The sequence below is a fragment of the Pelobates fuscus genome, chromosome 8, assembly GCF_036172605.1.
Source record: "Pelobates fuscus isolate aPelFus1 chromosome 8, aPelFus1.pri, whole genome shotgun sequence".
Classification (NCBI taxonomy): domain Eukaryota; kingdom Metazoa; phylum Chordata; class Amphibia; order Anura; family Pelobatidae; genus Pelobates; species Pelobates fuscus.
In genome coordinates this window covers 156,767,947-156,792,403 of record NC_086324.1, presented here as the reverse complement: position 1 = coordinate 156,792,403, position 24,457 = coordinate 156,767,947, and the positions used below count along the sequence as shown (strand labels likewise).

Below are 24,457 nucleotides of genomic sequence, written 5' to 3'. Positions count from 1 at the left end.
CCCTGCCATCCTCGCTATGTCACCCCGCTCAGGGGTCGGCATGGGGGGCTGGGGCTCTCAGGGGTATCACGGCCCGATATTGGGGGGATCTGTCATTTATTGGGGGTAACGCGGCCTAAACTGGGCTCTCTATACTGATAGACGGCTGTCATATCCGGGCTATTCACTATACTGCGATATGGGTGGCATAGAAAGCGAGTTTTATAGCGCAGGTTGATGGCTGACTTGGAGGATTTCTGGCCCCCCTAACTCTCTCATTGTACCCCCAGCACCTCATACAGAAGGGACCCCTTTTGTAATGTGATCATGCAGGATGATGGGCATGGGGAGCCCCCTGGGTAAATACTATTCAATAAATATTCAATAAAGCTTCACCTAATGCTGCATTCGATGCAATGATTTATGGTGTGCCCCCTGGTAAATAAAGATTATTCTATCCTAGAACCATATAGAGCATCACATTCTGATTCCTAGACAGCCACTCTAAACATTCTCTAAACTGTAACTTCTTCCTTGTTGGCTTAAAAACATCCATTCTTTTATTACCTATTTAAATGCTGAAGGGAATAGTTGATTTAATTGCTGTTCCTGTCATTCAAGGGGGTGTATGAGTCCCTAGTGCTACAGTCAATTATGTAGGTTACTATTTCAATGTGCCTACATGTTCTGCAGGTCAGTCCATATGGGGTGCATCGATAATACAATTTACATACAGTACTAAAGGAAAAGGACTAAGACAGTGAGCTGGGGTTAAATAAACCTTATGTTTTTTGTTCCTTACATTTTTTAAAGCTTTTCTCTTATTTCAAAGTGTCTTACCTGTTTGTTTCTCTTTACTGTATAGCAAATGGCGGACAACGCCGGTGAAAACAGGGGAGGCTTCCGTGGAGGCTTTGGCAGTGGTGGCCGAGGCCGTGGTCGCGGAAGAGGCAGGGGCCGTGGTAGAGGCCGCGGAGCTCGGGGTAAAGCTGATGACAAGGAAGTAAGTATTGTCTGTCTTGCTAATCTTGTGGACCATTGAAATCTTAAAGTACTTTTATTTTTTTGTATCATATATCTGCTTTTGAATTGGTGCCACTCAAAAATAAATAGTTTATGTATACAGGCAAATTAAATGTGAGCGCCCTAGGACTCCTCCAATATATGCACAACTAAAGCGTATAAAAAAAACAAAACTTAATTTTCAGTAGGTCTTCTGTGATTTATCCCTATATGTCCCATGTGCTTCCATACAAAAGAGTATGCAAACATACTACCAGCATTCAATTAACTTGCATACAGAATTGAGTTGGACCTGAAACTTGAGTCCTTAAAATAGATCTGTCCATTTTAGAGGTCTTTGTACATGTTCTGACAACAGATAAATCTGGTGGCCGCAGGGTGCTGCTGGGAGTTGAGTTTTTCTTTCCTCCGGCTTTCCCTTGCGGCTGCTGTCCTCTGCATGATGCAGCTCTGTTTAACCCCTGGCGCTTCAGCTGCCAAGAGCCTAGTCAGTGCTGTGCTCTTGCACATGCGCAGGAAAACATGGAGGTCTAGACAAAATCCCATGAAACCTCAGGATCCTCCATAGACATAGTCTGAATCCCACAGCCATTTGTGATGGATCCTGGCTTTGGACAAAATGTGGAAGCGGAGATCCTACTTTGGTCAACATCAGGCATTACCACAAGGTAAAGCATTCCATACTGTCTTATGATCACTTTGGATTGTTGGAATTTCAGTGACATTCTAATGAAGTCTTAATCAGCATTTTATAAAGAATATATCTTTATTAAATACGGGCAAGTGACAGATCAGTTTTAAGAAGAATTTGGGGTCTGGTATAAACGGGTGCATACAAACTAAATGACACTGCAAAAATTGAGACAACATGGACTGTCACATTTGAGATTTATTTGTTTTATTCCCCAAGGTGACACTGTCCCTTAGATGGTGGTGTCCGTAGATGAAGGGCTACTTACCTGAACTCTAATTCCTTGGTGTTGTGGTCTTTCATTACTAGCAGCATAATATACCAGGCAACATGACACTATTGTTCCCTTGCTTATTAGACTACTACAGTGGTTTATAAAAGACCCCATAAGACAGGGATCTTCCACCTAACTATTGATCGCGTTAACACATGTACCGTAAACATCTAAAGCACCTAACAGTCTATCTAGCACATCTTGCTGTGCGTGATTAATCTGAAAACAAATGGCCAACGTTTATTTATGTGGACACACTGTCATCTCTAACCTTCCTGGTTATCATGGAGGTAAAACCATTTATGTAAATATCTCTTGTTTTTACAGTGGGTTCCAGTCACCAAGCTCGGTCGTCTGGTAAAGGACATGAAAATCAAGTCCCTTGAAGAAATCTACCTATTCTCCCTTCCCATCAAGGTAAGTTTTAAGATTGCTCATCAAGTAAAGTGGGGGAGGGGGGGTCATTCCACAGCTTGAGAGGGAGGTGAGGAAAGGGGTTGCCAATAAAGCAAAATTTGCTTAGTAATGCTATAACAAAGTTTATATGTTGTACCGAAGGTGGGTTTCTGGAGTGCCCCTTTAACTTGCTTACAGCAAACCTTTGTAGTCAGAAGCTGATAGGTGAGGTATAACGTGCATAGAAAGCTATTGCAGCTTTAGGAACGACTAACACACTTCCTGCTTTAGTGATAGCTCACTGCAGAAGCTGCAAATCTTAGATTGTGTTAAAAACTGCACAAAATGGGGGTCAATAAAATCGAACCATAGATTCGAAAGGGTCTCGTACTTGCGAACAAACGCAATCGGTGCCAGAGAACTGCAGGCTCTATAACAAATTTAATGATGAGCGCTGCAGAATAACTTGGTGCTATATAAATACCAATAATGGACGTGGTTATAGTGCCTACAGTGCCCCCTTAAGTGATCTTTAGAAATATGGCTGCATCAAATTTGATCCAAAAGACCGTTTTTTTGATAGTGATGTAGTAGGATAAATATTATTATAAAGCATTATCAATACAAAAGTTTTATGGATGTTGAATGGGCTGCAGATTGCTGGATAGGTATCGTTTTGCTGTTATTATGGAGGCTAGAACTCTGCTTCAGGCAAACTTTCACCCATTTGCTTTTTCTTTTTTTTCCCTTCATCCATAGGAGTCTGAAATCATCGACTTCTTCCTGGCCTCCTCTCTCAAGGATGAGGTTCTTAAAATTATGCCTGTGCAGAAGCAGACACGTGCCGGTCAGCGAACCAGGTTCAAGGTATGGATCACCTGCAAAAAAATTGGCTTCTCTCCTGTATTTAGTCTAGTACAGTTTGAAGAATTTTTGTATGTTCCTTTAATCGTTGCCATAAATATTTCTCTTTAGGCTTTCGTTGCCATTGGAGACTACAATGGACACGTCGGTCTTGGTGTGAAATGCTCCAAAGAAGTTGCCACCGCTATCCGTGGAGCCATCATCCTGGCCAAACTTTCCATCGTACCAGTCCGTCGAGGCTATTGGGGTAACAAGATCGGCAAACCTCACACCGTACCCTGCAAGGTGTGTATGTGGAAACAATGACAAGCTAATGGCTGCGTGACCGCTTACCAAATCTATAGTTTGGGCAAAAGCTAGGCACTATACAATAAAATGTACATCAAATCTCTGTTCCGGCAATCTCTAGCCTGCACAATAGACTTTATTGGCCAGCTTTCTTGTAAACCATGAAACCAGTCCTTTAAGCTGTCTAATCTCTCAGCTCTGCTCAGTTGCACCTATACATGTGGTGTGGTTGTCTTTACGTGAGAGAGAAAGTAACGCATTTCTAATGCACGGCAGGTTGACCCTTTACTCTGGTCATCCTGTTCCTTTTTGAGGTGCTACATACAGAATGTTTCATTCTAGAACAGTGGTTCCCAAACTAGTTCGCATTGCCCAGCAACAGTACATAATTTATGCATTTTACTTTACTATTCCAGTGGGGGTGCTTACAAAACCTGGACTAGTTAGGAAACCATTGTTCTGGAACATGTGGGAATCCCAGCTTAAAGGAAATGGACTTATTGTGCAAGCTAAAGACTAATTCTTCAGTCAGTGCCTAGTCACTGTAGCATTATAGACAATTGGAATATGAAGAAAACATCCCATTGACCCTTCTGTTAATTTACTACAGTTATTAAATGTTTCCTGATATTTACCAAATTACTTGTATTTAATGGCTTATATTGTATATCTTCCAGGTGACTGGTCGCTGTGGCTCTGTGTTGGTGCGTCTGATCCCAGCCCCCAGAGGTACTGGCATCGTGTCTGCCCCCGTTCCCAAGAAACTGCTGATGATGGCTGGTATTGATGACTGTTATACATCAGCAAGGGGCTGCACTGCCACCCTTGGCAACTTTGGTAAGTGGTCTTACCCTGGATCTAAACATGCAATCCAGTGTAGGGATACAACAGTCATTGACTGCACTTGCAGTTCTTTTAATGTTAGCTCTTGGAACGTAAATCTTTTAGCTTACACATAACTGTATTGGCTGAAATACAGATAATTCTATCTATTCTCTCAGCTCTGCTCAGTTACACTCTTCCTACATAGTGTACCTGTCTTTACATGGGAGAGAAAGCAGGATGAGCTTACAATGCACGACAGGCTAGCCCTGTTCTGTGGCCACCTTGTTCCTGTTTGAAGCTCTACAAGATTTCCACATCCCAGTATAGCAAAGGTGATTATACAAGAGGCAAGATATTAAATTTACAATTTTTCTCCTTCAGCTAAAGCCACTTTTGATGCCATCTCAAAGACTTACAGCTACCTGACTCCTGACCTCTGGAAGGAAACTGTGTTCACAAAGTCCCCATACCAGGTAATTTCAATCCACTGAAGCATTTTGAGTTTACCTTAACCCATCTCTATGGTCACAGCATAATTGGTACCTTTCTGCATGTCAATTGCACATATGTGGCTTCATGTTTCCAGTATAAAAAATCCCAAACCGTCTGAATATACAAAAGGGGATTTAAAGAGACTTTAAGACTTCAAAGGGAAATTCCATTTGACTACTCAATCTAAAGCTCTAGAACAGGCATCCCCAATCTCCGGCCATACAGATGTTGCTGAACTACAACTCCTATGATTCTCAGCCTATCTACTTCATTCATAGAATCATGGGAGTTGTAGTTCAGCAACATTTGGAGGGGCCGGAGTTTGGTGAAGCCTGCTCTAATATGGATTTAGGATTAGTTTTGTACAAGACCTTCCTGATGGCAATTCATTTTCATGATTCAGTGTTTGCGTGGGCAACACTGAAAATACTATGGGAAAAGAAGCCCCATGTTTGAGTGGAATTACACCGGGGTATAATATAAAAATGAGCAGTTTGTGAAGTGACTAACTTACAATAACCGAATTGCTCAAAGAACATCTTCAGATATATTTGCTTTATTAGTTAAAGTAATAATTGGTAGTACAAGTCTTGTTATAGAACTTCTATTCTAACTCTTTTTTTCTTCTGTCTGTATAGGAGTATACTGACCATCTTGCAAAGACTCACAGCAGAGTGTCTGTGCAGAGGACCCAGGCTGCCGCTGTACCTGCCACCTCCTAAGGAAAACTTCTCAATCTGAAAATAAAACAAACCTTGTTTTGACAATTCATTGTCTGTTTCTTTAACTTGCAGTACATCAAATTGTGATCTTTCTTGAATGTGGTGGGGGCTGAGAACCTAAACAGCCACCAGGGCATTATAGCATTAGGAATACAGACTTGTATTCCTGGTGTTCCTGTAATGAGTTTTATGAATTTTTCATACTGCTGCCTCACTTGGAAGAAAAGTGGCACTGCTTCTATAAAACTTATTTTGACTGAGTTGAAATTTGACTGAAGTCAAGATATACTGAGACAAAGTAGGGGGGGCCAGGTTCTCACCAGTGACGGCAGCAGGGAATTGGTTCTTTGGAAGATCTCATGGGATCTTTCTTGGAACTCAGTGCTGTACATGCATGAGTGTACATTAGTAACATTTGGCACTGAAGCACTCAGGGCCTTAGTGCTTCAGTGCCAAATGTTACTGCTAAGGGTATAAGAGTACTGGCCAAAAGATGGTTGCGCCTGTAAGCGGTGGGTTCAGGTATGTAGAACTCACCTTTACCTGCCACCAGTACCCCAGTGGCAATGTCACTGTCAGGGGTCTTTGTAAAGTCCCCAGACAAGGACCAAGCTGCTTTAACTCCTGGATTACTTTTGGCATTTGTGCTGTTAAGTAAGCATTAATTGAAGATACTAGATGCAAATGTGCAATATGTGATCTATAATGGCTTTAAACTGACTGACTGAGCAGAGGAATCACCTCCAGTGTTTGTCATGGAAAACTGCCACTAGGTGTTAAGGATGCATTGCAAACTTGCTGGATTGTACAGATAAGTTGTCTGGGTGCAATTAGTGTCTCTTTTTTAAAATACTTCAATGAATGTAGGTTATGAAAAGGAAAAAATACATTAAGATGCCATTTGTGGTTTTCACACTTGTGTTTTCCATTATGGAGTTGACCCCTGTTTTAGTTTTATGAAGCTAATGCATTAATTGAAGGGACACTCACTGTAGGCACCCAGACCTCTTCAGCTCATTGAAGTGTTGCAGGTGCAATATCCAATAACCCTACAGTGGTAACAAACTGCAATAATTACCTCTGAGGGTAAACTACACCTCTATGCTGGACATCCTCACAATCTGCAGTAGGACTTTCAGTGTTGTGTCGTGTTCCCCCCCCCCCCCCCCCCCCCCCATAGGAAAACATTGAATAGTGCATACCCATGGGGAAATCAAAATGCGAGCACTGCACATATGTGTATTACGTTTCCCCTACAGCTGATGTCTGGATAGCAGCATGATCCAGCACCGATGGACATTGGTGCTGGATTCAGGTAAGTGATGTCAGTCCTGCGGGAGGGGGGCACTATAGAATCCCTTTAATCAAAAGGTGAGATGTCTTCTATTTAAGAACAGGTGCTATTCTGGCATTGTGCAATATGAGCAGCAGTCAAATTTAACACAAAGTGAATAAAAAGGTGTTCTGTAACATTAAACTGTCCAAACATGCAGCTTGTTGGAGTTCCCCATCTGAATGAGGAAAATCTATTTACAAGTCACAAAGATGAAACTGATACAGTCCATGTCAGCAACAAAGCCATATTCAATGTTATTGTGAATGGACATGGAAACAATAAATGTGGCCCCCCATTTTAATTAAATTGACTGTATCATGAATCTCAAATTTGACTTTTTAAAGTACATCAGTCCCTAAAATCGATCCTGAAGTTATTTTGGGGGTCATAGATGCTGCCACTACAGCCTTGCAATTACAAAACAGAAATTTCCAAGAAATGCATTGTTTATATTTTACAATGCATAGTGTTCATAAACCATAAGACAGACACACTAGTTTCTACCAAAACAATTACATTCAGAGTTGGCAGAAAAAGGATGCAGACATTAGAAGCGGTGTGCATCCAAGGCTTCTCATACAGAAGTGTAATTTGCTAATCTCTGATAGGCCGTGTCCTTAAAGGACCACTATAGGCACCCAGACCACTTCCGTTCAGTTAAGTGGTCTGGGTGCCAGGTCCATCTAGGGTTAACCCTGCAGCTGTAAACATAGCAGTTTCAGAGCAACTGCTATGTTTACAATAGGGTTAATCCGGCTTCTAGAGGCGCTTTTCACTGAAAATCAGTGAGAAGACGCTGACATAGGAAGAGGGAGATTTCCCAGGCGCTGGAGAAAGGTAAGTGATTAAACCCTTCCTCCCCCTTCAGACTGGCGGGGACTTATTAACACTAGTGCCAGGAAAACAAGTTTATTTTCCTGGCACTATAGTGGTCCTTAAATGCTTTTCTATGAAAAGCATCTGATTGGACAAAAGTCATCATGACGGAAGACTTCAAAAGTTGGAGGATTGGGCTGCGCTTAAGAGACTGTTGCAGCACTCTCACAGGTAAGTGTAAGAGCTTTATATTTAAGACATATGAATTTTACTATAGCTTAAAAGGGATTCTGTAGGCACCCAGACCACTTCAGCTTTTTGAAGTGGTCTGGGTGCAGTGTCCCTTTTACACCTGGTGCTGCAATGTAAAACATTGCACTTCCAGAGAACTGCAATTTTTACATGGCAGCTCTAAGTCTGCTCTCAGTGGCCAGACAGCCACTGGGGGCGCTTCCAGAATCGAAACTGACCTTTGGTCCATTATGTTACGCATATGGGAAAATGAGTGCGGCCATTGCGCATGCTGTCTCCCCTGCCGAGGAGAGTGGGCGGAGCCTGACTGCTGGATTTAGGTTAGTGGCTGAGGGGGGTGGCTGAAAACAGCTGTGTTTTCCTGGCACTCTAGGACCCCTTTAACAGAATAATAAATGTAGTCTAAAAGGGACACTCCAGGCACCCAGACCACTTCTGCTCATTGGAGTGGTCTGGGTGCCAACTCTCACTACCCTTAACCCTGCAAGTGTAATTATTGCAGTTTTTTTTTTTTTTTTTTATAAACTGCAATAATTACCTTGCAGGGTTAACTCCTGGACACTTCCCTGCAAGGTGGATTATAGCACATAAAAACCTGTGCTAGAGCATCGCTGGACGTCCTCACGCTGTGTGAGGACCTCCAGCATCGCTCAATTCCCCATAGGAAAGCATTTTAGGTCTCCCCGGCGGGCAGGCGGGATCAGTCTCACCCACCGGCCAACGTAATGAAGAGTTTTCACCCCTTCAGCAACCGGGGATTGGGAGGTGGGAGGGAGAGGGGACCTGCAGTGCCAGGAAAACGATTGTTTTCCTGGCACTGGAGAGTCCCTTTAATGACTATGTACAGCTTTCCCGTTGGCAATGGCACAACATAAGGTACTCTTCAAAACATGTGAATGTAAAGTATAGATAAAAATATACTGCAAGGTACATTAAATGAACTCTCTAAACACCATAACCACAACACTGTGCTTATCTAGGTGCTAGGAGTGCCCTGGGAACATCCCATGGTGGGATTTCAAACTGTTTTAGCACCGCTTACCTGGATTGCATTAGTGTCACATCCCTAGCATGTGGTCTTACCCCTGCAGGAGAAGCCAGATTGCTCTAAAGCAGTGGTTCCCAGCCCAGTCTTCAAGTACCCCCTACCGGTTCAGGATTTAGTGATCACCCTGTCGTGTAAGTGGGGTTTTTTTGGGGGGGGGGGGGGTTTGTTCTAAAAACACCTTAGACACAACTGGTCGATCCCTAAATTCTGGACTGTTAGTGGGTACTTGAGGCCTGGGTTAGGAACCACTGCTCTAAAGAACAAAGCAGGATCCTACAGAACGGCCTTCATCAGCTGAGAGCGACAACTGAGATCTCTTTTAATGAATTAGGTCTGTATCACGTGTGCTTTGCTCTACATAGACCTACGGCTTCTCCTGCTAAATAAGATGTGACACAGGCACCCAGAAGAACCCGGGTTGAGTTATCAAACTGTACTAAAAAAACTGTTTGATATTTTATTGTGGGAAGCCATAAACATCACAGTGGCCTGCAGTGGTTATGATGATGATGATTGGAATGTTCCTTTATTCTTGTATAACTCAATGTGTAGATTTACTAGTCACCAGGCCAGCAAATGTAAAATTATGAGCACTTTTAACTGGGCTCTCGAATTTACCATGGCCTGATAATTGGCAGATCAATCATTAACAGATAAAAATTGACAAAAAATAATAATTTTAAATAATGATTCAATGTATAATATTTATTGTTGAGGTTTACAGTTTCCACATGCATTCTGAAAGACAAAAAACATGAAGTGAAAATGTACAGGAACTTTTTGTCAGACAGTCTGCTTGGCTCAGTTTAGGAGAATTCGGACTCTTTCTCTGCCGCCGACGCTTTCCTTTCTGCGATCATCCTGTGCTTCTGCTTCATCAGACATTTTCTAGCACTGCCGTAAGCGCCAAGGTCTTGATCTTAAAACAGATATAAAAACCCGTTACCTACACATACAAAATCCTCACCTGAAAGATTGAATTTATCAAATACATTTTACCCCATATTGCAAATGTGACACTCCCCCACCTGGCATGCCAGCTTTGCTCCCTCAGTCTGTACACAGCTAATCTGGATAAAATGAAGTGACTGTGCACCTTGTATTTTGATTGAATTACAAGGGTGAGACACTAATCCACTTAAGGCAACTGTAATAGTGAATTTCAGATAGTCATTTCCAAATGCTAAAATAATAATAAAAAAATAAAATCTAAAGCACAATTAAAATAAAATGGTTAGTATAAAAGATCAAATTCTGCTTGTATGTCCCCCACCCTCCCTTTTTAAAAAAAAAAATACTATATAAAAGTCATTCCATTAGTTGCGCTATTTAAATAAAAATCTGATTTCTATAGGCAGGACATTTTATATTGTTCTATTTTTTGTTTATATATTCTTTATTACTGAAGAGCTACCGGTAGTTCATCTTCACAATGTTATATATGCATGTATTACAATATAATAAATGCTCTCATTATTTAAAAATAATCATAAATAATATTTGACACTATGCTGAGCAAGGGGCTGGTTTGTCAAAACAATTTCTTCAGATAGGTCTGTATTATGTTTCATTGTACAATGTTACTGCACACTTTAGTATATTATAAACAAAACAAAAAACCCCAAAGGCTTGGCATTATTCAGAATCACCAGTCGCACCCACAAGACATTCTAGCACACACAGAAATAAAAGCAGCAAGCCTTACATCTGGACTGGTAACCTTTGGCTGCTTCTGTAAACTGAGCCACCTCGTTGGCACAGTTCTGGATAAAGCTGTGACCTTCCCTCTGCTGGCAAGCTCTCATTCTTTCCTGAAGGATCTTCAAAATCTCTTGATCAACTTTGCTAAAATTAAGGAACGGTTAAAAGTTCATTAAGACACCGCAAGAATGTTTTATTCCTCAAGTTGAACAGAAATTCAAATATGGTAACGGTTGATGGAGTAAGCATTTTCCAGCCTAATCATATTTGTAAAAAACTCCTTTCCTGGAAAGTCCAGTCACAATAAATGGTTATTCTAAGCACTATAAAGTTACAATATAACTTTTTGTAATCCAGGGCTTTAATATCTGTTCTGTTTGCACACTAGGCTATGGAAATGCTATTGAATACATAAAGGCCAATTGTAACCAGCGTTTGCCAATAACCTAGAGGAATAAAAAGTTAATACGGTATGCAGAATTAAATTCTGTTAAATGCACACACTACATCCAAAGGGAAAACAATGTGCTTGGAGGGACACTCCGCTATCTCTCCCTCCATGCATGAACAGGTTAAAACACCCTTCTCCACCCCCCACCTCGCCTTAATTCCAGTGCCAAGGTCCCTCGGCGCTGGATCGCTTTCCTCCTCCAGCAACGTTACACCGATGGAGGAACATAATGCGCGTGTGCGGCAGGCATCACATATGGATTAGACCATAACCATAGGAATCCACTGACAGAAGACAGGGACACTGCACCCAGACCACTTCAACGGAATTAAGTGGTCTGGGTGCCTATAGTGTCCCTTTAATTGTGAATTTTTCTTCATTGGGGGAAGCATTCAAAAACTGCAGATCTTTTGTCTGCTGCCTTTGCAAACCCTCCCCTTCTAACTCCGCCCAGACATTCTGTGTCCGTCCAATCACAGACTTTCCAATGCGAAGACTTTGCAAGGCAATTGCTGCCTCGAGTCCATCTCCACTGAGCTGAACAACCAAAAGGTAACAGGACTGGTTGTCTGATTGACAGCCAAGGAGGAGCAACAATGTTATTTTAGAAAAGTGCCAATTTCGAATTAAAAGCTGCACTTTTGTTTTATACAATGGAAAACAAAAACCCCCCAAAAAAACACATTCTTCATGCCTGAAACACTTCTTAGGAGTCTGGAATATCTCCTTAATTTCAGCCCACACGGTTTCTTTCATAAATCCAATTTCTGCCCCCTGGATTTGCCCACCTAAGGTGACGGGAGGGTATACCTCATTACAATGGATCCCGGAAAGGGGAGTGCGAAGCCTGGTGCTTATCGCCCTGCTCCCTTGTCTGTCCGCACTATTAACTGCAGAGGCCTGAACATACCTGAGCGACGGACCCATCTACTTCGAGAATTAAAAAAGAATCATATCTCGGTGGCGTTGCTACAGGAAACGCACTTCCGAACTGGGGCAGCTCCCAGATTACATAACAAACATTTCCCGATCAATTATTTCTGCGATCATCCAACATCGCGGAAAGCAGGGGTGGCCATCCTAATAGCAGCACACCTGGACTTCCAGAAGCTGGACAGTCAGCTTGATTCACAGGGACGCTATCTTTTTCTGAAGGGGACGATCTCGGGCATGATGTACACGTTTGCCACGGCCTACGTACCTAATGCCCGACAAGCTCAGTTCCTCAGAGGAATGCTGAATAAACTAAACAACTTCTCGGAAGGTGCACTCATCCTGGGGGGGGATCTCAACGCATCCCTGGACCCCATCATGGACACCTCCACGGGACATAGCAGTATCTCCCATCTACACTTGCGTTCTATGAAACGGTCGCTGGGAGATATGGGTCTGGTAGACTGCTGGAGGGCCCTTCACCCCTCCACCAAAGACTACACCTATTATTCGGCGTTGCATGATCGGTACTCCCGCATCAATTATGTTTTTATTCGCCAACTGGGCCTACAGAGGCTCATCTCCGCTACCATAGATCCAGCCACGTGGTCAGATCACAACGCGGTCACAGTGGACCTTGAATCTCCTCTCTATCGGCCCTCGTCGTGGTCGTGGAGGCTGAATGAAGCCCTTCTACTCGATCCTGGGACACGGACCCAAATTGCCCAAGCTTTAGAACAGTATTTCCAAGAAAACGACGTGCCGGAAACCTCTCCAGTGTCGGTTTGGGAGGCACATAAAAGCGTTATTAGAGGCACACTCATCCGAATAGCGTCCCACAAAAAGAAAGCAGCTGCACTCGAAATGGCGGATCTATACAAATCAATATCAGCTCTAGAACAGCAACACAAACACTCTCACCTAATGGAGACATATGGGAAACTCATGCAGGCCAGACGACAACTGAAGGATCTTCTCACAAAACGTTATCTCAATTCCCTACAACGCAATCGGGGGTTCTTCTATACTCATGCCAACAAGGGGGGGAAATACCTAGCTCATCTCCTGAAGGGGAATGCCCCCCGTTCACAGGTTCGCAGCCTACGCCTCTCTTCGGGCACCTCCACGATCTTCCCGGCTGAGATAGCTGGGGAATTTAAGAAATACTATCACTCACTTTACAATATACACGCGACAGACGACGATGTTGCTGCACTTGACGAAGGCATCCTGACGCGGAACTACTTGCGAGAGTCGGTGGAGAGGACGATCGGCCCCGATACAGCAGAGACGCTGGACGGGCTGATCACTGAGGAGGAAATAAAAACGGCCTTGAAATCGACCAAGACGGGCAAGGCACCGGGCCCAGACGGATTTTCCGGGGGGTACTATAAAGCATTTTCGACCATACTGTTACCTTGGTTCACGAAGGCTCTGAATGCGATAGCTACAGGGGAGACCTTCGGAACGGAATCCCAGGCTGCTATTATCACTGTCCTGCCGAAACCGGGAAAAGACCCCACGATATGTAGCAATTATCGCCCAATTTCCCTTCTAAATGTGGATGCTAAGCTATTTACTAAGGCACTTGCAACAAGACTCAGATTTGCTCTACCGGCACTCATACATATGGATCAGACAGGATTCATCCCCGGCCGAGAGGCAAGAGATAGCACCCTGAGGGTATTCGCAATTCAACATAGAGCGCGCACGCAGGGACAACCTCTCCTCCTCCTCTCCACCGACGCTGAGAAGGCGTTTGACAGGGTAAAATGGCCATACATGCTTACCACCCTTGGCGCTATGGGGTTGGGACAGAGGTTCCTCACATGGATACGGGCGCTGTACCACAATCCGCGGGCCGCGGTTCGTGTGAATGGGGCGCTAACGGCGGATTTTGCAATCTCCAACGGCACAAGGCAGGGATGCCCACTGTCGCCCCTGCTCTTTGCCATGTCCTTAGAACCCCTACTTCAAACTATTCGACAACATCCGGACGTTAAGGGATACTCGTGGCGAGGGGTGGAACATAAAGTGGCCGCATATGCGGATGACCTTTTGTTCTTCATTTCCTCACCTCGCGTCACCATGCCCTGCTTGATGGCCGCGCTTGAGCAATTCGGCACAATATCAGGTTTCAAACTTAACCTGTCCAAATGCGAGGTACTTAATATTACCATTCCGGAAGCTGAATATTGGGCTTTGGATACCCTGTTCCCCTTCCGCTGGTGTCCCAGTAAAATGAAATATCTTGGGATATGGCTCACGTCGGACCCGAGCGACCTATACCCTCTAAACTTCCCTCCACTCTTGAAGACGATCCTGGCGGACCTGGAAAGATGGGCATACCCACACGTTTCATGGTTTGGACGAATCGCTGTCCTTAAAATGAATGTTCTACCCAGGCTCCTGTATGCATTTCAAACTCTCCCCTGGGCCATTCCTCCACATTTCTTCTCCACACTGAGATCGGCAATTCTCCGCTATGTCTGGAAAGGCGAGAGACCGCGGCTCCGCCACGATCTACTTTGCTTACCACGATGCCGTGGGGGACTGGCATTGCCAGATTTTAAAAAATACCACCAGGCCACGACCCTCCAGCGCATCCTGGAATGGCATGCAACCACGCACCAGAAACAGTGGGTGACACTGACTAAGGATGGGCAGGAGGCACAACTGAAATACGCCATCTGGGCGGGAAGACCTATGGCAGTTGACAAGGGGAACTCGGTAGGCATCATAACACAAACGCTCATCAGCTGGAAACACGTGAGAGAACAACCACATGTCTCGCCCACACCTAGTCCCTTACTCCCCATCATCCATAACCCGGCGATAGGCGGGGGCATCCCACCAAGCGCATGGCCCTTTGCAGAGAGCCGCACCCATGTTCCCATTTCCACAGTCCTGCGTAATGGCGCCCTGAAATCCCTGGATTCCCTACTGGGACAATCGCCACGGACGCCTCTGCTCACACTACGTTATATGCAGGTACAGCACTACTACAATAATGTACGCAACAAGGAGAAACTACACAGAGACCTCACCTGGTTTGAACGGCACTGCGAAAGGGGCTCATCGCTGGGAAAACCTATATCCACCCTCTACCAACACTTGGTGGTGGGACACTTGACAGAGAATAATGTCTTCCGCAGGCAATGGGAGACTTTGTTAAGTACTGCCTTTACGTCCCAGCAATGGGAAACTGCGCTGCTCTGGCAGCACAAAAGCTCCGTCTGCACTCAATACCAGGAAACGAACTATAAACTACTGGCCCTATGGTACCGGACACCCATATTACTCCATAGGATTTTTCCAACGACGCCCCCGACATGCTGGAGGTGTCTTGAGGAAAGGGGCACAATCGTACACATTTGGTGGGACTGTCGCCTTATAGTCCCGTTCTGGGAAATGGTCAGGGATGCGATCGTCGAAATCTTGGGGGCGACGGCGGAATGGACGGCGGCGCTAGCCCTCCTACATATTTCGACGCTGTCAATTGCTGGATACAAAAAATCGATCCTGCGCCATCTCCTTAATGCGGCCAAAGCATTGATCCCCCTATACTGGAAGAAGACAGAGATTCCCAAGAAGGAAGAATGGATTCGTAGGGTGGAGGAGATTCAGGGAGCGGAAGCTACTCGGGCCTCGTTGCTTGGTAGGGGGGACAGACATGCGGAGCAGTGGCAACCATGGTTTGCATTCATATCTAATGGCCACTGAGAGTTGGAAGAAAGGGCACCTGGCCCGGCGGGGTTTGACCACCCCTACCCTCCATATCCTCCCTAAACCATCTATAACTGAACTTGGGAGCAACTCTCCTATCCTATTCTACTCTCTCTCTCTCAATTCCTTTTCTCTCTCCATCTATATATTCTTGATTCTTCTCTAGGATCCTCAACTGTTACAAACACATGACTATAATACACGCTAGATGTGGTGACACATTTCTATTAATGTAGGGGCCGGGCGATTCGGCCAGGTGGACATTGGGTTTGCCTCACACTGCCTCTCACGGAATTGGTTGAGGGTTTAGGGTCTCATACACAATTGACTTGAGTGGGGATGTGGTGTTTGGTAGAATAGCGGCGGTCCGCATGACCGCTAACGCACGCACATACTCCTACAAGCGGGTGACGCAGTGCCTCATAGCCACACGAAGACCCATGATATCTAGCTATACCCGACCTGGACTGCACCCCGCTATAGCGACGCTAATCACAATTCCTCACGTACCCCACCACAACTAGTAGGGTACACTTCAGACACGTAGCGCACTACACAAAGGTGACTTCTAGCTGTCCGCTCTGTTATGCGGCGCATTAGGATGGTGTCATTATATGTTGAACGCTGTTTATAATACTACGTCTTCCTTGCCGAATATGTATATGTCATGTATAATTCTGTATGTTAACAGTTCACTTATTTTGTATAATACTTTTTCAGGTTTCGAGCAATTAGGACCTGCGAGTCCTCGCTTACGAATATGTCTGTACACTTGAACCTCTGACCTCGTATCATACTAATAAAACAGATTTATAAAAAAAAAAAAATCCAATTTCTGGAAAGCAGTCTTTTAAAAGGTACACTCCTTTACATCCCATAAATAAAATCCCTATTTATAAGATACACAGCCAATGAAGCTGAAGGGCTTTATGTGTGTGGAGTGTCCCTTTCAGAAATAAAGAACAGTAGGAAAGAGGAGATAAGGAAGAGAAAAGCGAAGGTAAGGATAGACACTCACTGATCTCTCTTCCACTGCATCTCTGCCTCAAAAAAACATAAATAGTCCCCAACTTGGCATTCCGTCAGGTCAGGCACACGGCGATACTGTCTATGGTAGTAATAATACTTGTTCTTCGAGCGCTGATGATCAATCCAGTCTGAAACACAGAATATATGCTAGACAAATCACAATCCATTCAGTTACCTGCCATTTGAAACGCAAATACATATTTCACCCCATCACATTTTCTATTAAATGTAGTAGAATGATAAGAATCCACCATAATGTCTATGTAAATGGCATTGGCTTGTCTATTCCATTATATGACCTTACCAGTTTATGCCTATGGCTTATAACCTTCTGTTTAATACATAAACAATCTCTCTGACGCCTCCCATACACTGTGTGTGTATATAATATAATGCCTCCCATACACTGTGTATTATATTATATTGTATTATTATATAATTATTATAATGGCTGACTGGCTGTGTATTATATTATTATTATTATTATTATATTGTATTATTATAATGGCTGGCTGTATATATTATATTATTATTATAATGACTCGCTGTATATTATTATTATCATATATTATTATAATGACTGGATGGCTGTGTATTATCTTATTATATTATTATAATGACTGGCTGGGTATTATATTATAATACACAGCCAGCCATTATAATAATATAATATAATACACAGCCAGCCAGTCATTATAATAATACAATAATATAATAATATCATACACAGCCAGTCATTATAATAATATATTATTATATTATTATAATGACTGGCTGGCTGTGTATTACATTATTATAATGTCTGGCTGTGTATTACATTATTATAATGTCTGGCTGTGTATTACATTATTATAATGTCTGGCTGTGTATTACATTATTATAATGTCTGGCTGTGTATTACATTATTATAATGTCTGGCTGTGTATTACATTATTATAATGTCTGGCTGTGTATTACATTATTATAATGTCTGGCTGTGTATTACATTATTATAATGTCTGGCTGTGTATTACATTATATTATTATAATGTCTGGCTGTGTATTACATTATTATAATGTCTGGCTGTGTATTATAATATATTATTATAATGTCTGGCTGTGTATTATATTATATTATTATAATGTCTGGCTGTGTATTATATTATTATAATGTCTGGCTGTGTATTACATTATTATAATGTCTGGCTGTGTATTATATTATATTATTATAATGTCTGGCTGTGTATTACATTATATTATTATAATGTCTGGCTGTGTATTACATTATTATAATGTCTGGCTGTGTATTACATTATTATAATGTCTGGCTGTGTATTATATTATATTATAATGTCTGGCTGTGTATTATATTATATTATTATAATGTCTGGCTGTGTATTATATTATTATAATGTCTGGCTGTGTATTATATTATTCTAATGTCTGGCTGTGTATTATATTATATTATTATAATGTCTGGCTGTGTATTACATTATTATAATGTCTGGCTGTGTATATTACATTATTATGTCTGGCTGTGTATTACATTATTATAATGTCTGGCTGTGTATTATATTATATTATTATAATGTCTGGCTGTGTATTACATTATTATAATGTCTGGCTGTGTATATTACATTATTATGTCTGGCTGTGTATTACATTATTATAATGTCTGGCTGTGTATATTACATTATTATAATGTCTGGCTGTGTATTACATTATTATAATGTCTGGCTGTGTATTACATTATTATAATGTCTGGCTGTGTATATTATTATAATGTCTGGCTGTGTATTACATTATTATAATGTCTGGCTGTGTATTACATTATTATAATGTCTGGCTGTGTATTACATTATTATACTGTCTGGCTGTGTATTACATTATTATAATGTCTGGCTGTGTATTACATTATTATAATGTCTGGCTGTGTATTACATTATTATAATGTCTGGCTGTGTATTACATTATTATAATGTCTGGCTGTGTATTACATTATTATAATGTCTGGCTGTGTATTACATTATTATAATGTCTGGCTGTGTATTACATTATTATAATGTCTGGCTGTGTATTACATTATTATAATGTCTGGCTGTGTATTACATTATTATAATGTCTGGCTGTGTATTACATTATTATAATGTCTGGCTGTGTATTACATTATTATAATGTCTGGCTGTGTATTACATTATTATAATGTCTGGCTGTGTATTACATTATTATAATGTCTGGCTGTGTATTACATTATTATAATGTCTGGCTGTGTATATTATTATAATGTCTGGCTGTGTATTACATTATTATAATGTCTGGCTGTGTATTACATTATTATAATGTCTGGCTGTGTATTACATTATTATAATGTCTGGCTGTGTATTACATTATTATAATGTCTGGCTGTGTATTACATTATTATAATGTCTGGCTGTGTATTACATTATTATAATGTCTGGCTGTGTATTACATTATTATAATGTCTGTCTGTGTATTATATTATTATAATGGCTGGCTGTGTATTATATTATATTATTTTATTGTATTATATTTTAATGACTGGCTGTGTCTCACCATGGAAGGAGGTGACCGGTACATCCACGGCATAGTGGAATAGTTTCCCGAGGATGAGTGCGGGGTTGGGGAGGCCGCTCAGTTTGTCCGGGGCCGGGGTGCGGCTGGGGGGCTCCGGGTACACGTCCTTGTCAATGTCCGGCATCGCTCAGGTCACCCCAGGAACCTGGAGATGGAGAAATGGCGGAGAGAGGACCCAGCATAGACATATGGGACCCAGTACGGCGGCCGGGGGGGACCAAACTTACTGTCCGCGAGACTCGCGTGAAATCCCCCCTTACAGAGTCCCAGTAATACAGCTCGACCGCCAACACAGGGGGCCCTGCTAAAAACAGCGAGAAATTAAACCTGACAAAATCAGACAGGCATCGACGGGACAGCTAATTCAATCACGTGTGGCCAAACAGCCAATAAGAGAAGCAGTAGGTTCCAAGCCTCGACTTGGAATATAAACCACGCTTCCTTCAGGTGACAGCTGTCAGTCAAGCTGGATATAGCTCTACATGTAGAGAGCATGTATTAAGGGCAACCTGTAGGGGGCAGTGCAGTACTCTATCCTAATTCTCCTTGACATTTCTACGGCTTTTCACACTGTTATTATTTATTTATTATTTATAAAATATTTTACCAGGATGGATACATTGAGATTTCTCTCGTTTTCAAGTATGTCCTTGGTCCACAAAACATTGCATTGTTACAATTAGGGTACAATAAAATACAAAAACAATATTAATACACAATAAATACAACATTTAACATAGAACAGGTAGGCAATATATAATCACCCATAACACGTGCATTCTGTTTTGAGATATGTAGAGAGGGATCTCTTAAAGGACTTTAGGCTTAGGGAAGATTTTAAGTTGTGCGGGAGGTCATTCCACAATTGCGGAGCTCTGTAGGAGAAGGAGGATCGGGCTGCTTTCTTTTTCTATTGAAGTAGACTAAATATAGTGTTGGTACTGGATCGGAGGTTATAGGAGGTGGGAACAGCCGATGAGAGCATTCTGCTCAGGTAGGGTGGGAGCTTCCTAGAAAAGCTCTTAAACACAAAGCTGGAAAGATGAAGGGTGCGTCTGGATTCCAGTGACAGCCAGTTTAGTTCTTTTAGCATGTCACTATGGTGGGTCCTGTAATTACATTGTAGCACAAATCGGCAGAACGAGTTATACAATATGTTGAGTTTATTAATGTGGGTTTGCGATGCAGATGCGTATACTACATCCCCATTATCAATGATTGGCATCAGCATTTGCTGTACAATCTTTTCCTTTACTGTAGGGCTTAGGCAGGATTTGTTTCTGTACAGGGCACCTAGTTTTGGATAAAGTTTAGATGCAAGTTTTTCTATGTGGAGGCCAAAAGATAGATTGGGTTCTAACATCATACCCAAGTATTTGAAAGAGTGGACTGCGGTCAGTGTGCCATTTGAATTAGTTTTGATGGATAGGTGGGAATTGTGTAATTTGTGTAATTTAGGTACTGTTCCAAAGATCATTGTGACAGTTTTGTCAATGTTTAGGAAGAGTTTGATTTTTGCGATCCACTTTTCTACCTCTGTAAACGGGTCTTGGAGCACAGCCTCAAGCTACGGTAGATTGGATTTGCTTGCATAGATTACTGTGTCGTCTGCGTACATGTGTACATTTGAGGATTTGCAGACATTAGGCAGATCATTTATAAATAATGTAAATAGTAGGGGGCAGAGAATGGAACCTTGGGGAACACCACACGTGACTGGGAGAGGGAGGGAGTCGCTGTCAGAAATGGACACATATTGCGAGCGATCCGATACACACGATCGAAACCAGGTTAGTGGACAATCACTAATACCCGAGTTTTTGAGTTTGTGCAGTAGAATGTCGTGGTCTACTGCAAAATCAAGGAAAATAGCTCCAGTTAGGTCTCCTTGTTCCATGCCAATTTGGATGTCATTGCAAACTTTTAAGAGGGCAGTTGTAGTGGAGTGATTCGGGCGAAAACCTGATTGGTCAGGGGTCAGATAGTTTGATTGTTGGTAATACTCACATAGTGGCGTATGGACTCATTTTCCTAAGATTTTTGACAATACTGGGAGCAATGATATTGGGCGATAGTTAGAAACCAAAGTAGTGTCACCACTTTTATGGATAGGTACTACTCTCGCAGTCTTCCAAAGTTTGGGTATGTATCCTGACATCAGGGATTTATTAATTAGGGTTGTGACAGGTTTAGCAATTGCTGGCGCAATGAGCTTCAACAGCTTCTTATCCTCCGCAATCTCGGTCTACAAGATACTGCTCTCTCCTGGTGCTCCTCCTACCTCTCCCAGCGCTCTTTCAGTATTTAGTTCTCTGGCTCTGCCTCTTCTCCCCAATCCCTCTCCGTTGGTGTACCCCAAGGTTCATTCCTTGGTCCCTTACTGTTCTCTATCTATACTGCCTCCCTTGGTAAACTCATCAGCTCCTTTGGCTGCCAATATAATTTGTATGCGGATGACACACACATCTATCAGTCCTCTCCTGATCTCTCCCCGTCCCTCTTGACTAGTGTCTCTGACTGCCTCTCTGCTATTTTTAACTGGATGACTGCCCACTTCCTTAAACTCAACTTGACCAAAACTGAAATTCTGGTCTTTCCTCCCTCAAGTGTTGCTACCCCTGTTTCTGTCTCCCTCCAAGTCAACGGTGCTAACATCAGCTCCACCACACAGGCGTTCTCTTTGACTCCAACCTCTCCTTGACGCCTCATGTCCAGTCTATTGCCAAATCCTGGCGCTTCCATCTAAAAAACATTGCGCGCATCCGTCCCTACTTAACTCCAGATGCGGCTAAGGTGCATGGTCTATTCCACTGTCCTTTCTCGCCTTGACTACTGTAACCGCTTCTCAGTGGTCTTACGTACTCCCAACTTGCGCCGTTACAGTCCATAGTGAATGCAGCGGCGAGGCTCATCTTCCTGTCCGCCCGCACCTCCCACGCCTCACCCTTCTGTCACTCCCTACATTGGCTTCCTGTAAGATATACAGCTCAATTTAAAATGCTGGTGCTTGCTTTCAAATCTCTACATAATGCTGCTCCCACCCATCTATCCTCCCTTATACACAAGTATGTCCCGTCTAGGCCCTTACGATCTGCTGAAGACTTACATCTATCTTCTGTCCATACTCCCACCTCTGATGCTCGCCTTCAAGACTTCTCGAGGGCTGCACCGCTCCCCTCCTCCGTTAGATGCTCACCCAATATCCACTCCTTAAAAAAATCATTAAAAACCCACTTCTTCATAAAAGCGTATCAATTAAACTGTTAATAGTTCTCGACTGATTCCTCCTTTGCAACTGTCACTAGTCTAATACTATCCTTACCTTTTTGTGTCATTTTACCCCACTCCCTCTAGCATGTAAACTCATTGAGCAGGGCCCTCAACCCCTCTGTTCCTGTGGGTCCAACTTGTCTGGTTACAACTACATATCTGTTCGTCCACCCACTGTAAAGCGCTGCAGAATTTGTTGGCGCTATATAAATAATAACATAATAATAATAATAATCATACAGGAATATAGCTTTCACACAATAACCACATAGAATGAACTACACCTAAAATTATTATTTATAAAGCGCCAACAAATTCGGTAGCGCTGTACAATAGGTATGATAAACTATCATTTTAAAGGAGTATTTTTTTATTATTATTATTTATATAAAACTAACAGTATGTTTTAAGAAACAATCTCAAGTGTCATACTTCCCAAGTGTCCCTATTTAGAAGTGACAGACCCTATTTTTGGCCCCAATCCCTTTGTCCCTTTTTTCTCTCATAATGTCCCTGTTTTCTAGGAGTTCCATATTGTTAGTGTGTCTGAGAGTATAACAGAGCCCCACGGCAATAATACTCCCAGTAACGTGTCTGAGTGTATAACAGAGCCCCACAGCAATAATACTCCCAGTAATGTGTCTGAGTGTATAACAGAGCTCCGCAGCAATAATACTCCCAGTAATGTGTCTGAGTGTATAACAGAGCTCCGCAGCAATAATACTCCCAGTAATGGGTCTGAGTGTATAACAGAGCTCCACAGCAATAATACTCCCAGTAATGTGTCTGAGTGTATAACAGAGCTTCGCAGCAATAATACTCCCAGTAATGTGTCTCAGTGTATAACAGAGCTCCACAGCAATAATACTCCCAGTAATGTGTCTGAGTGTATAACAGAGCTCCACAGCCATAATACCCCCAGTAATGTGTCTGAGTGTATAACAGAGCTCCACAGCAATAATACTCCCAGTAATGTGTCTGAGTGTATAACAGAGCTCCACAGCAATAATACTCCCAGTAATATGTCTGAGTGTATAACAGAGCTCCGCAGCAATAATACTCCCAGTAATGTGTCTGAGTGTATAACAGAGCTCCACAGCAATAATACTCCCAGTAATGTGTCTGAGTGTATAACAGAGCCCCACAGCAATAATACTCCCAGTAATGTGTCTGAGTGTATAACAGAGCTCCACAGAAATAATACTCCCAGTAATGTGTCTGAGTGTATAACAGAGCCCCACAGCAATAATACTCCCAGTAATGTGTCTGAGTGTATAACAGAGCTCCACAGCAATAATACTCCCAGTTATTTATCTTTAAACTACAATAAAAGTGTTTAGAAATCAGTCTGTGTAATAAGATACACTGTTCTTGTTCTAAATTACATTTTAGTTGTATATAATTTATTAGTAAGCCACCTAAAATTTCTCAGAACATCCCCACCCCTGGCCACACACTGCCACTCACACCTCTAAAATTAAAGTGTTCCTCTTTGTACATTTAACATTTTGGGAGGTGTGCTAACATGAAACAAGAGGTAACAAAGACTCTGGTCAAACAAGCTTAGACTCTAGAGGTGGAGAGGTATAAAAACTGAAGAGATAGAGCACACTTAACTACTTAGCATTGGGCATTCTTGGCACCGTAACCACTAGTGAGCTGTAGTGGTTATGGTGCTTTCAGTGTTCCTTTAAGCACCATAACTACAACAACTTACTGTAGTGGTTATGAACATGTAATGAGTCTTGGGATATAAATAGGATTTGG

At 42.4% G+C, this 24,457-nt stretch overlaps 2 protein-coding genes and 2 non-coding genes across 4 annotated transcripts; 3 read left to right on the top strand and 1 right to left on the bottom strand.

The window, feature by feature from the left end:
• The first annotated feature begins 839 nt into the window (after positions 1-839).
• RPS2 (ribosomal protein S2) lies at positions 840-5,600 on the top strand. The gene is made up of 7 exons (XM_063428957.1): positions 840-982; positions 2,295-2,384; positions 3,123-3,230; positions 3,339-3,512; positions 4,193-4,352; positions 4,722-4,813; positions 5,471-5,600. The coding sequence occupies exons 1-7, from the start codon at positions 848-850 to the stop codon at positions 5,552-5,554; spliced, it is 843 nt and encodes a 280-aa protein (XP_063285027.1). The 5' UTR covers positions 840-847; the 3' UTR covers positions 5,555-5,600.
• Positions 3,702-3,840, top strand: LOC134572130 (small nucleolar RNA SNORA64/SNORA10 family). Its single transcript, XR_010085243.1, has one exon. It is a non-coding gene; the product is annotated as a small nucleolar RNA SNORA64/SNORA10 family (small nucleolar RNA).
• Positions 4,507-4,648, top strand: LOC134572129 (small nucleolar RNA SNORA64/SNORA10 family). The gene has a single exon (XR_010085242.1). It is a non-coding gene; the product is annotated as a small nucleolar RNA SNORA64/SNORA10 family (small nucleolar RNA).
• A 4,083-nt stretch (positions 5,601-9,683) lies between the features above and the next one.
• On the bottom strand, positions 9,684-19,609 carry NDUFB10 (NADH:ubiquinone oxidoreductase subunit B10). The gene is made up of 4 exons (XM_063428956.1): positions 19,400-19,609; positions 16,836-16,974; positions 10,712-10,851; positions 9,684-9,925 (listed from the first exon to the last, which is right to left on the bottom strand). Exons 1-4 carry the CDS (start codon positions 19,542-19,544, stop codon positions 9,813-9,815), a joined length of 537 nt encoding a protein of 178 aa, XP_063285026.1. The 5' UTR covers positions 19,545-19,609; the 3' UTR covers positions 9,684-9,812.
• Between the last annotated feature and the right edge of the window lie 4,848 nt (positions 19,610-24,457).

Excerpts from the sequence above, each read along its gene's own strand:
- RPS2 (XM_063428957.1), top strand. The coding sequence starts at position 848 with ATGGCGGACAACGCCGGTGAAAACAGGGGAGGCTTCCGTGGAGGCTTT. Across the intron at positions 2,385-3,122 it reads TATTCTCCCTTCCCATCAAG|GAGTCTGAAATCATCGACTT; the intron begins GTAAGTTTTAAG and ends CTTCATCCATAG. Across the intron at positions 3,231-3,338 it reads GTCAGCGAACCAGGTTCAAG|GCTTTCGTTGCCATTGGAGA; the intron begins GTATGGATCACC and ends ATTTCTCTTTAG.
- NDUFB10 (XM_063428956.1), bottom strand. The coding sequence starts at position 19,544 with ATGCCGGACATTGACAAGGACGTGTACCCGGAGCCCCCCAGCCGCACC. Across the intron at positions 16,975-19,399 it reads ACCGGTCACCTCCTTCCATG|ACTGGATTGATCATCAGCGC; the intron begins GTGAGACACAGC and ends TCTGTGTTTCAG. Across the intron at positions 9,926-10,711 it reads CAAAGGTTACCAGTCCAGAT|ATCAAGACCTTGGCGCTTAC; the intron begins GTAAGGCTTGCT and ends ATCTGTTTTAAG.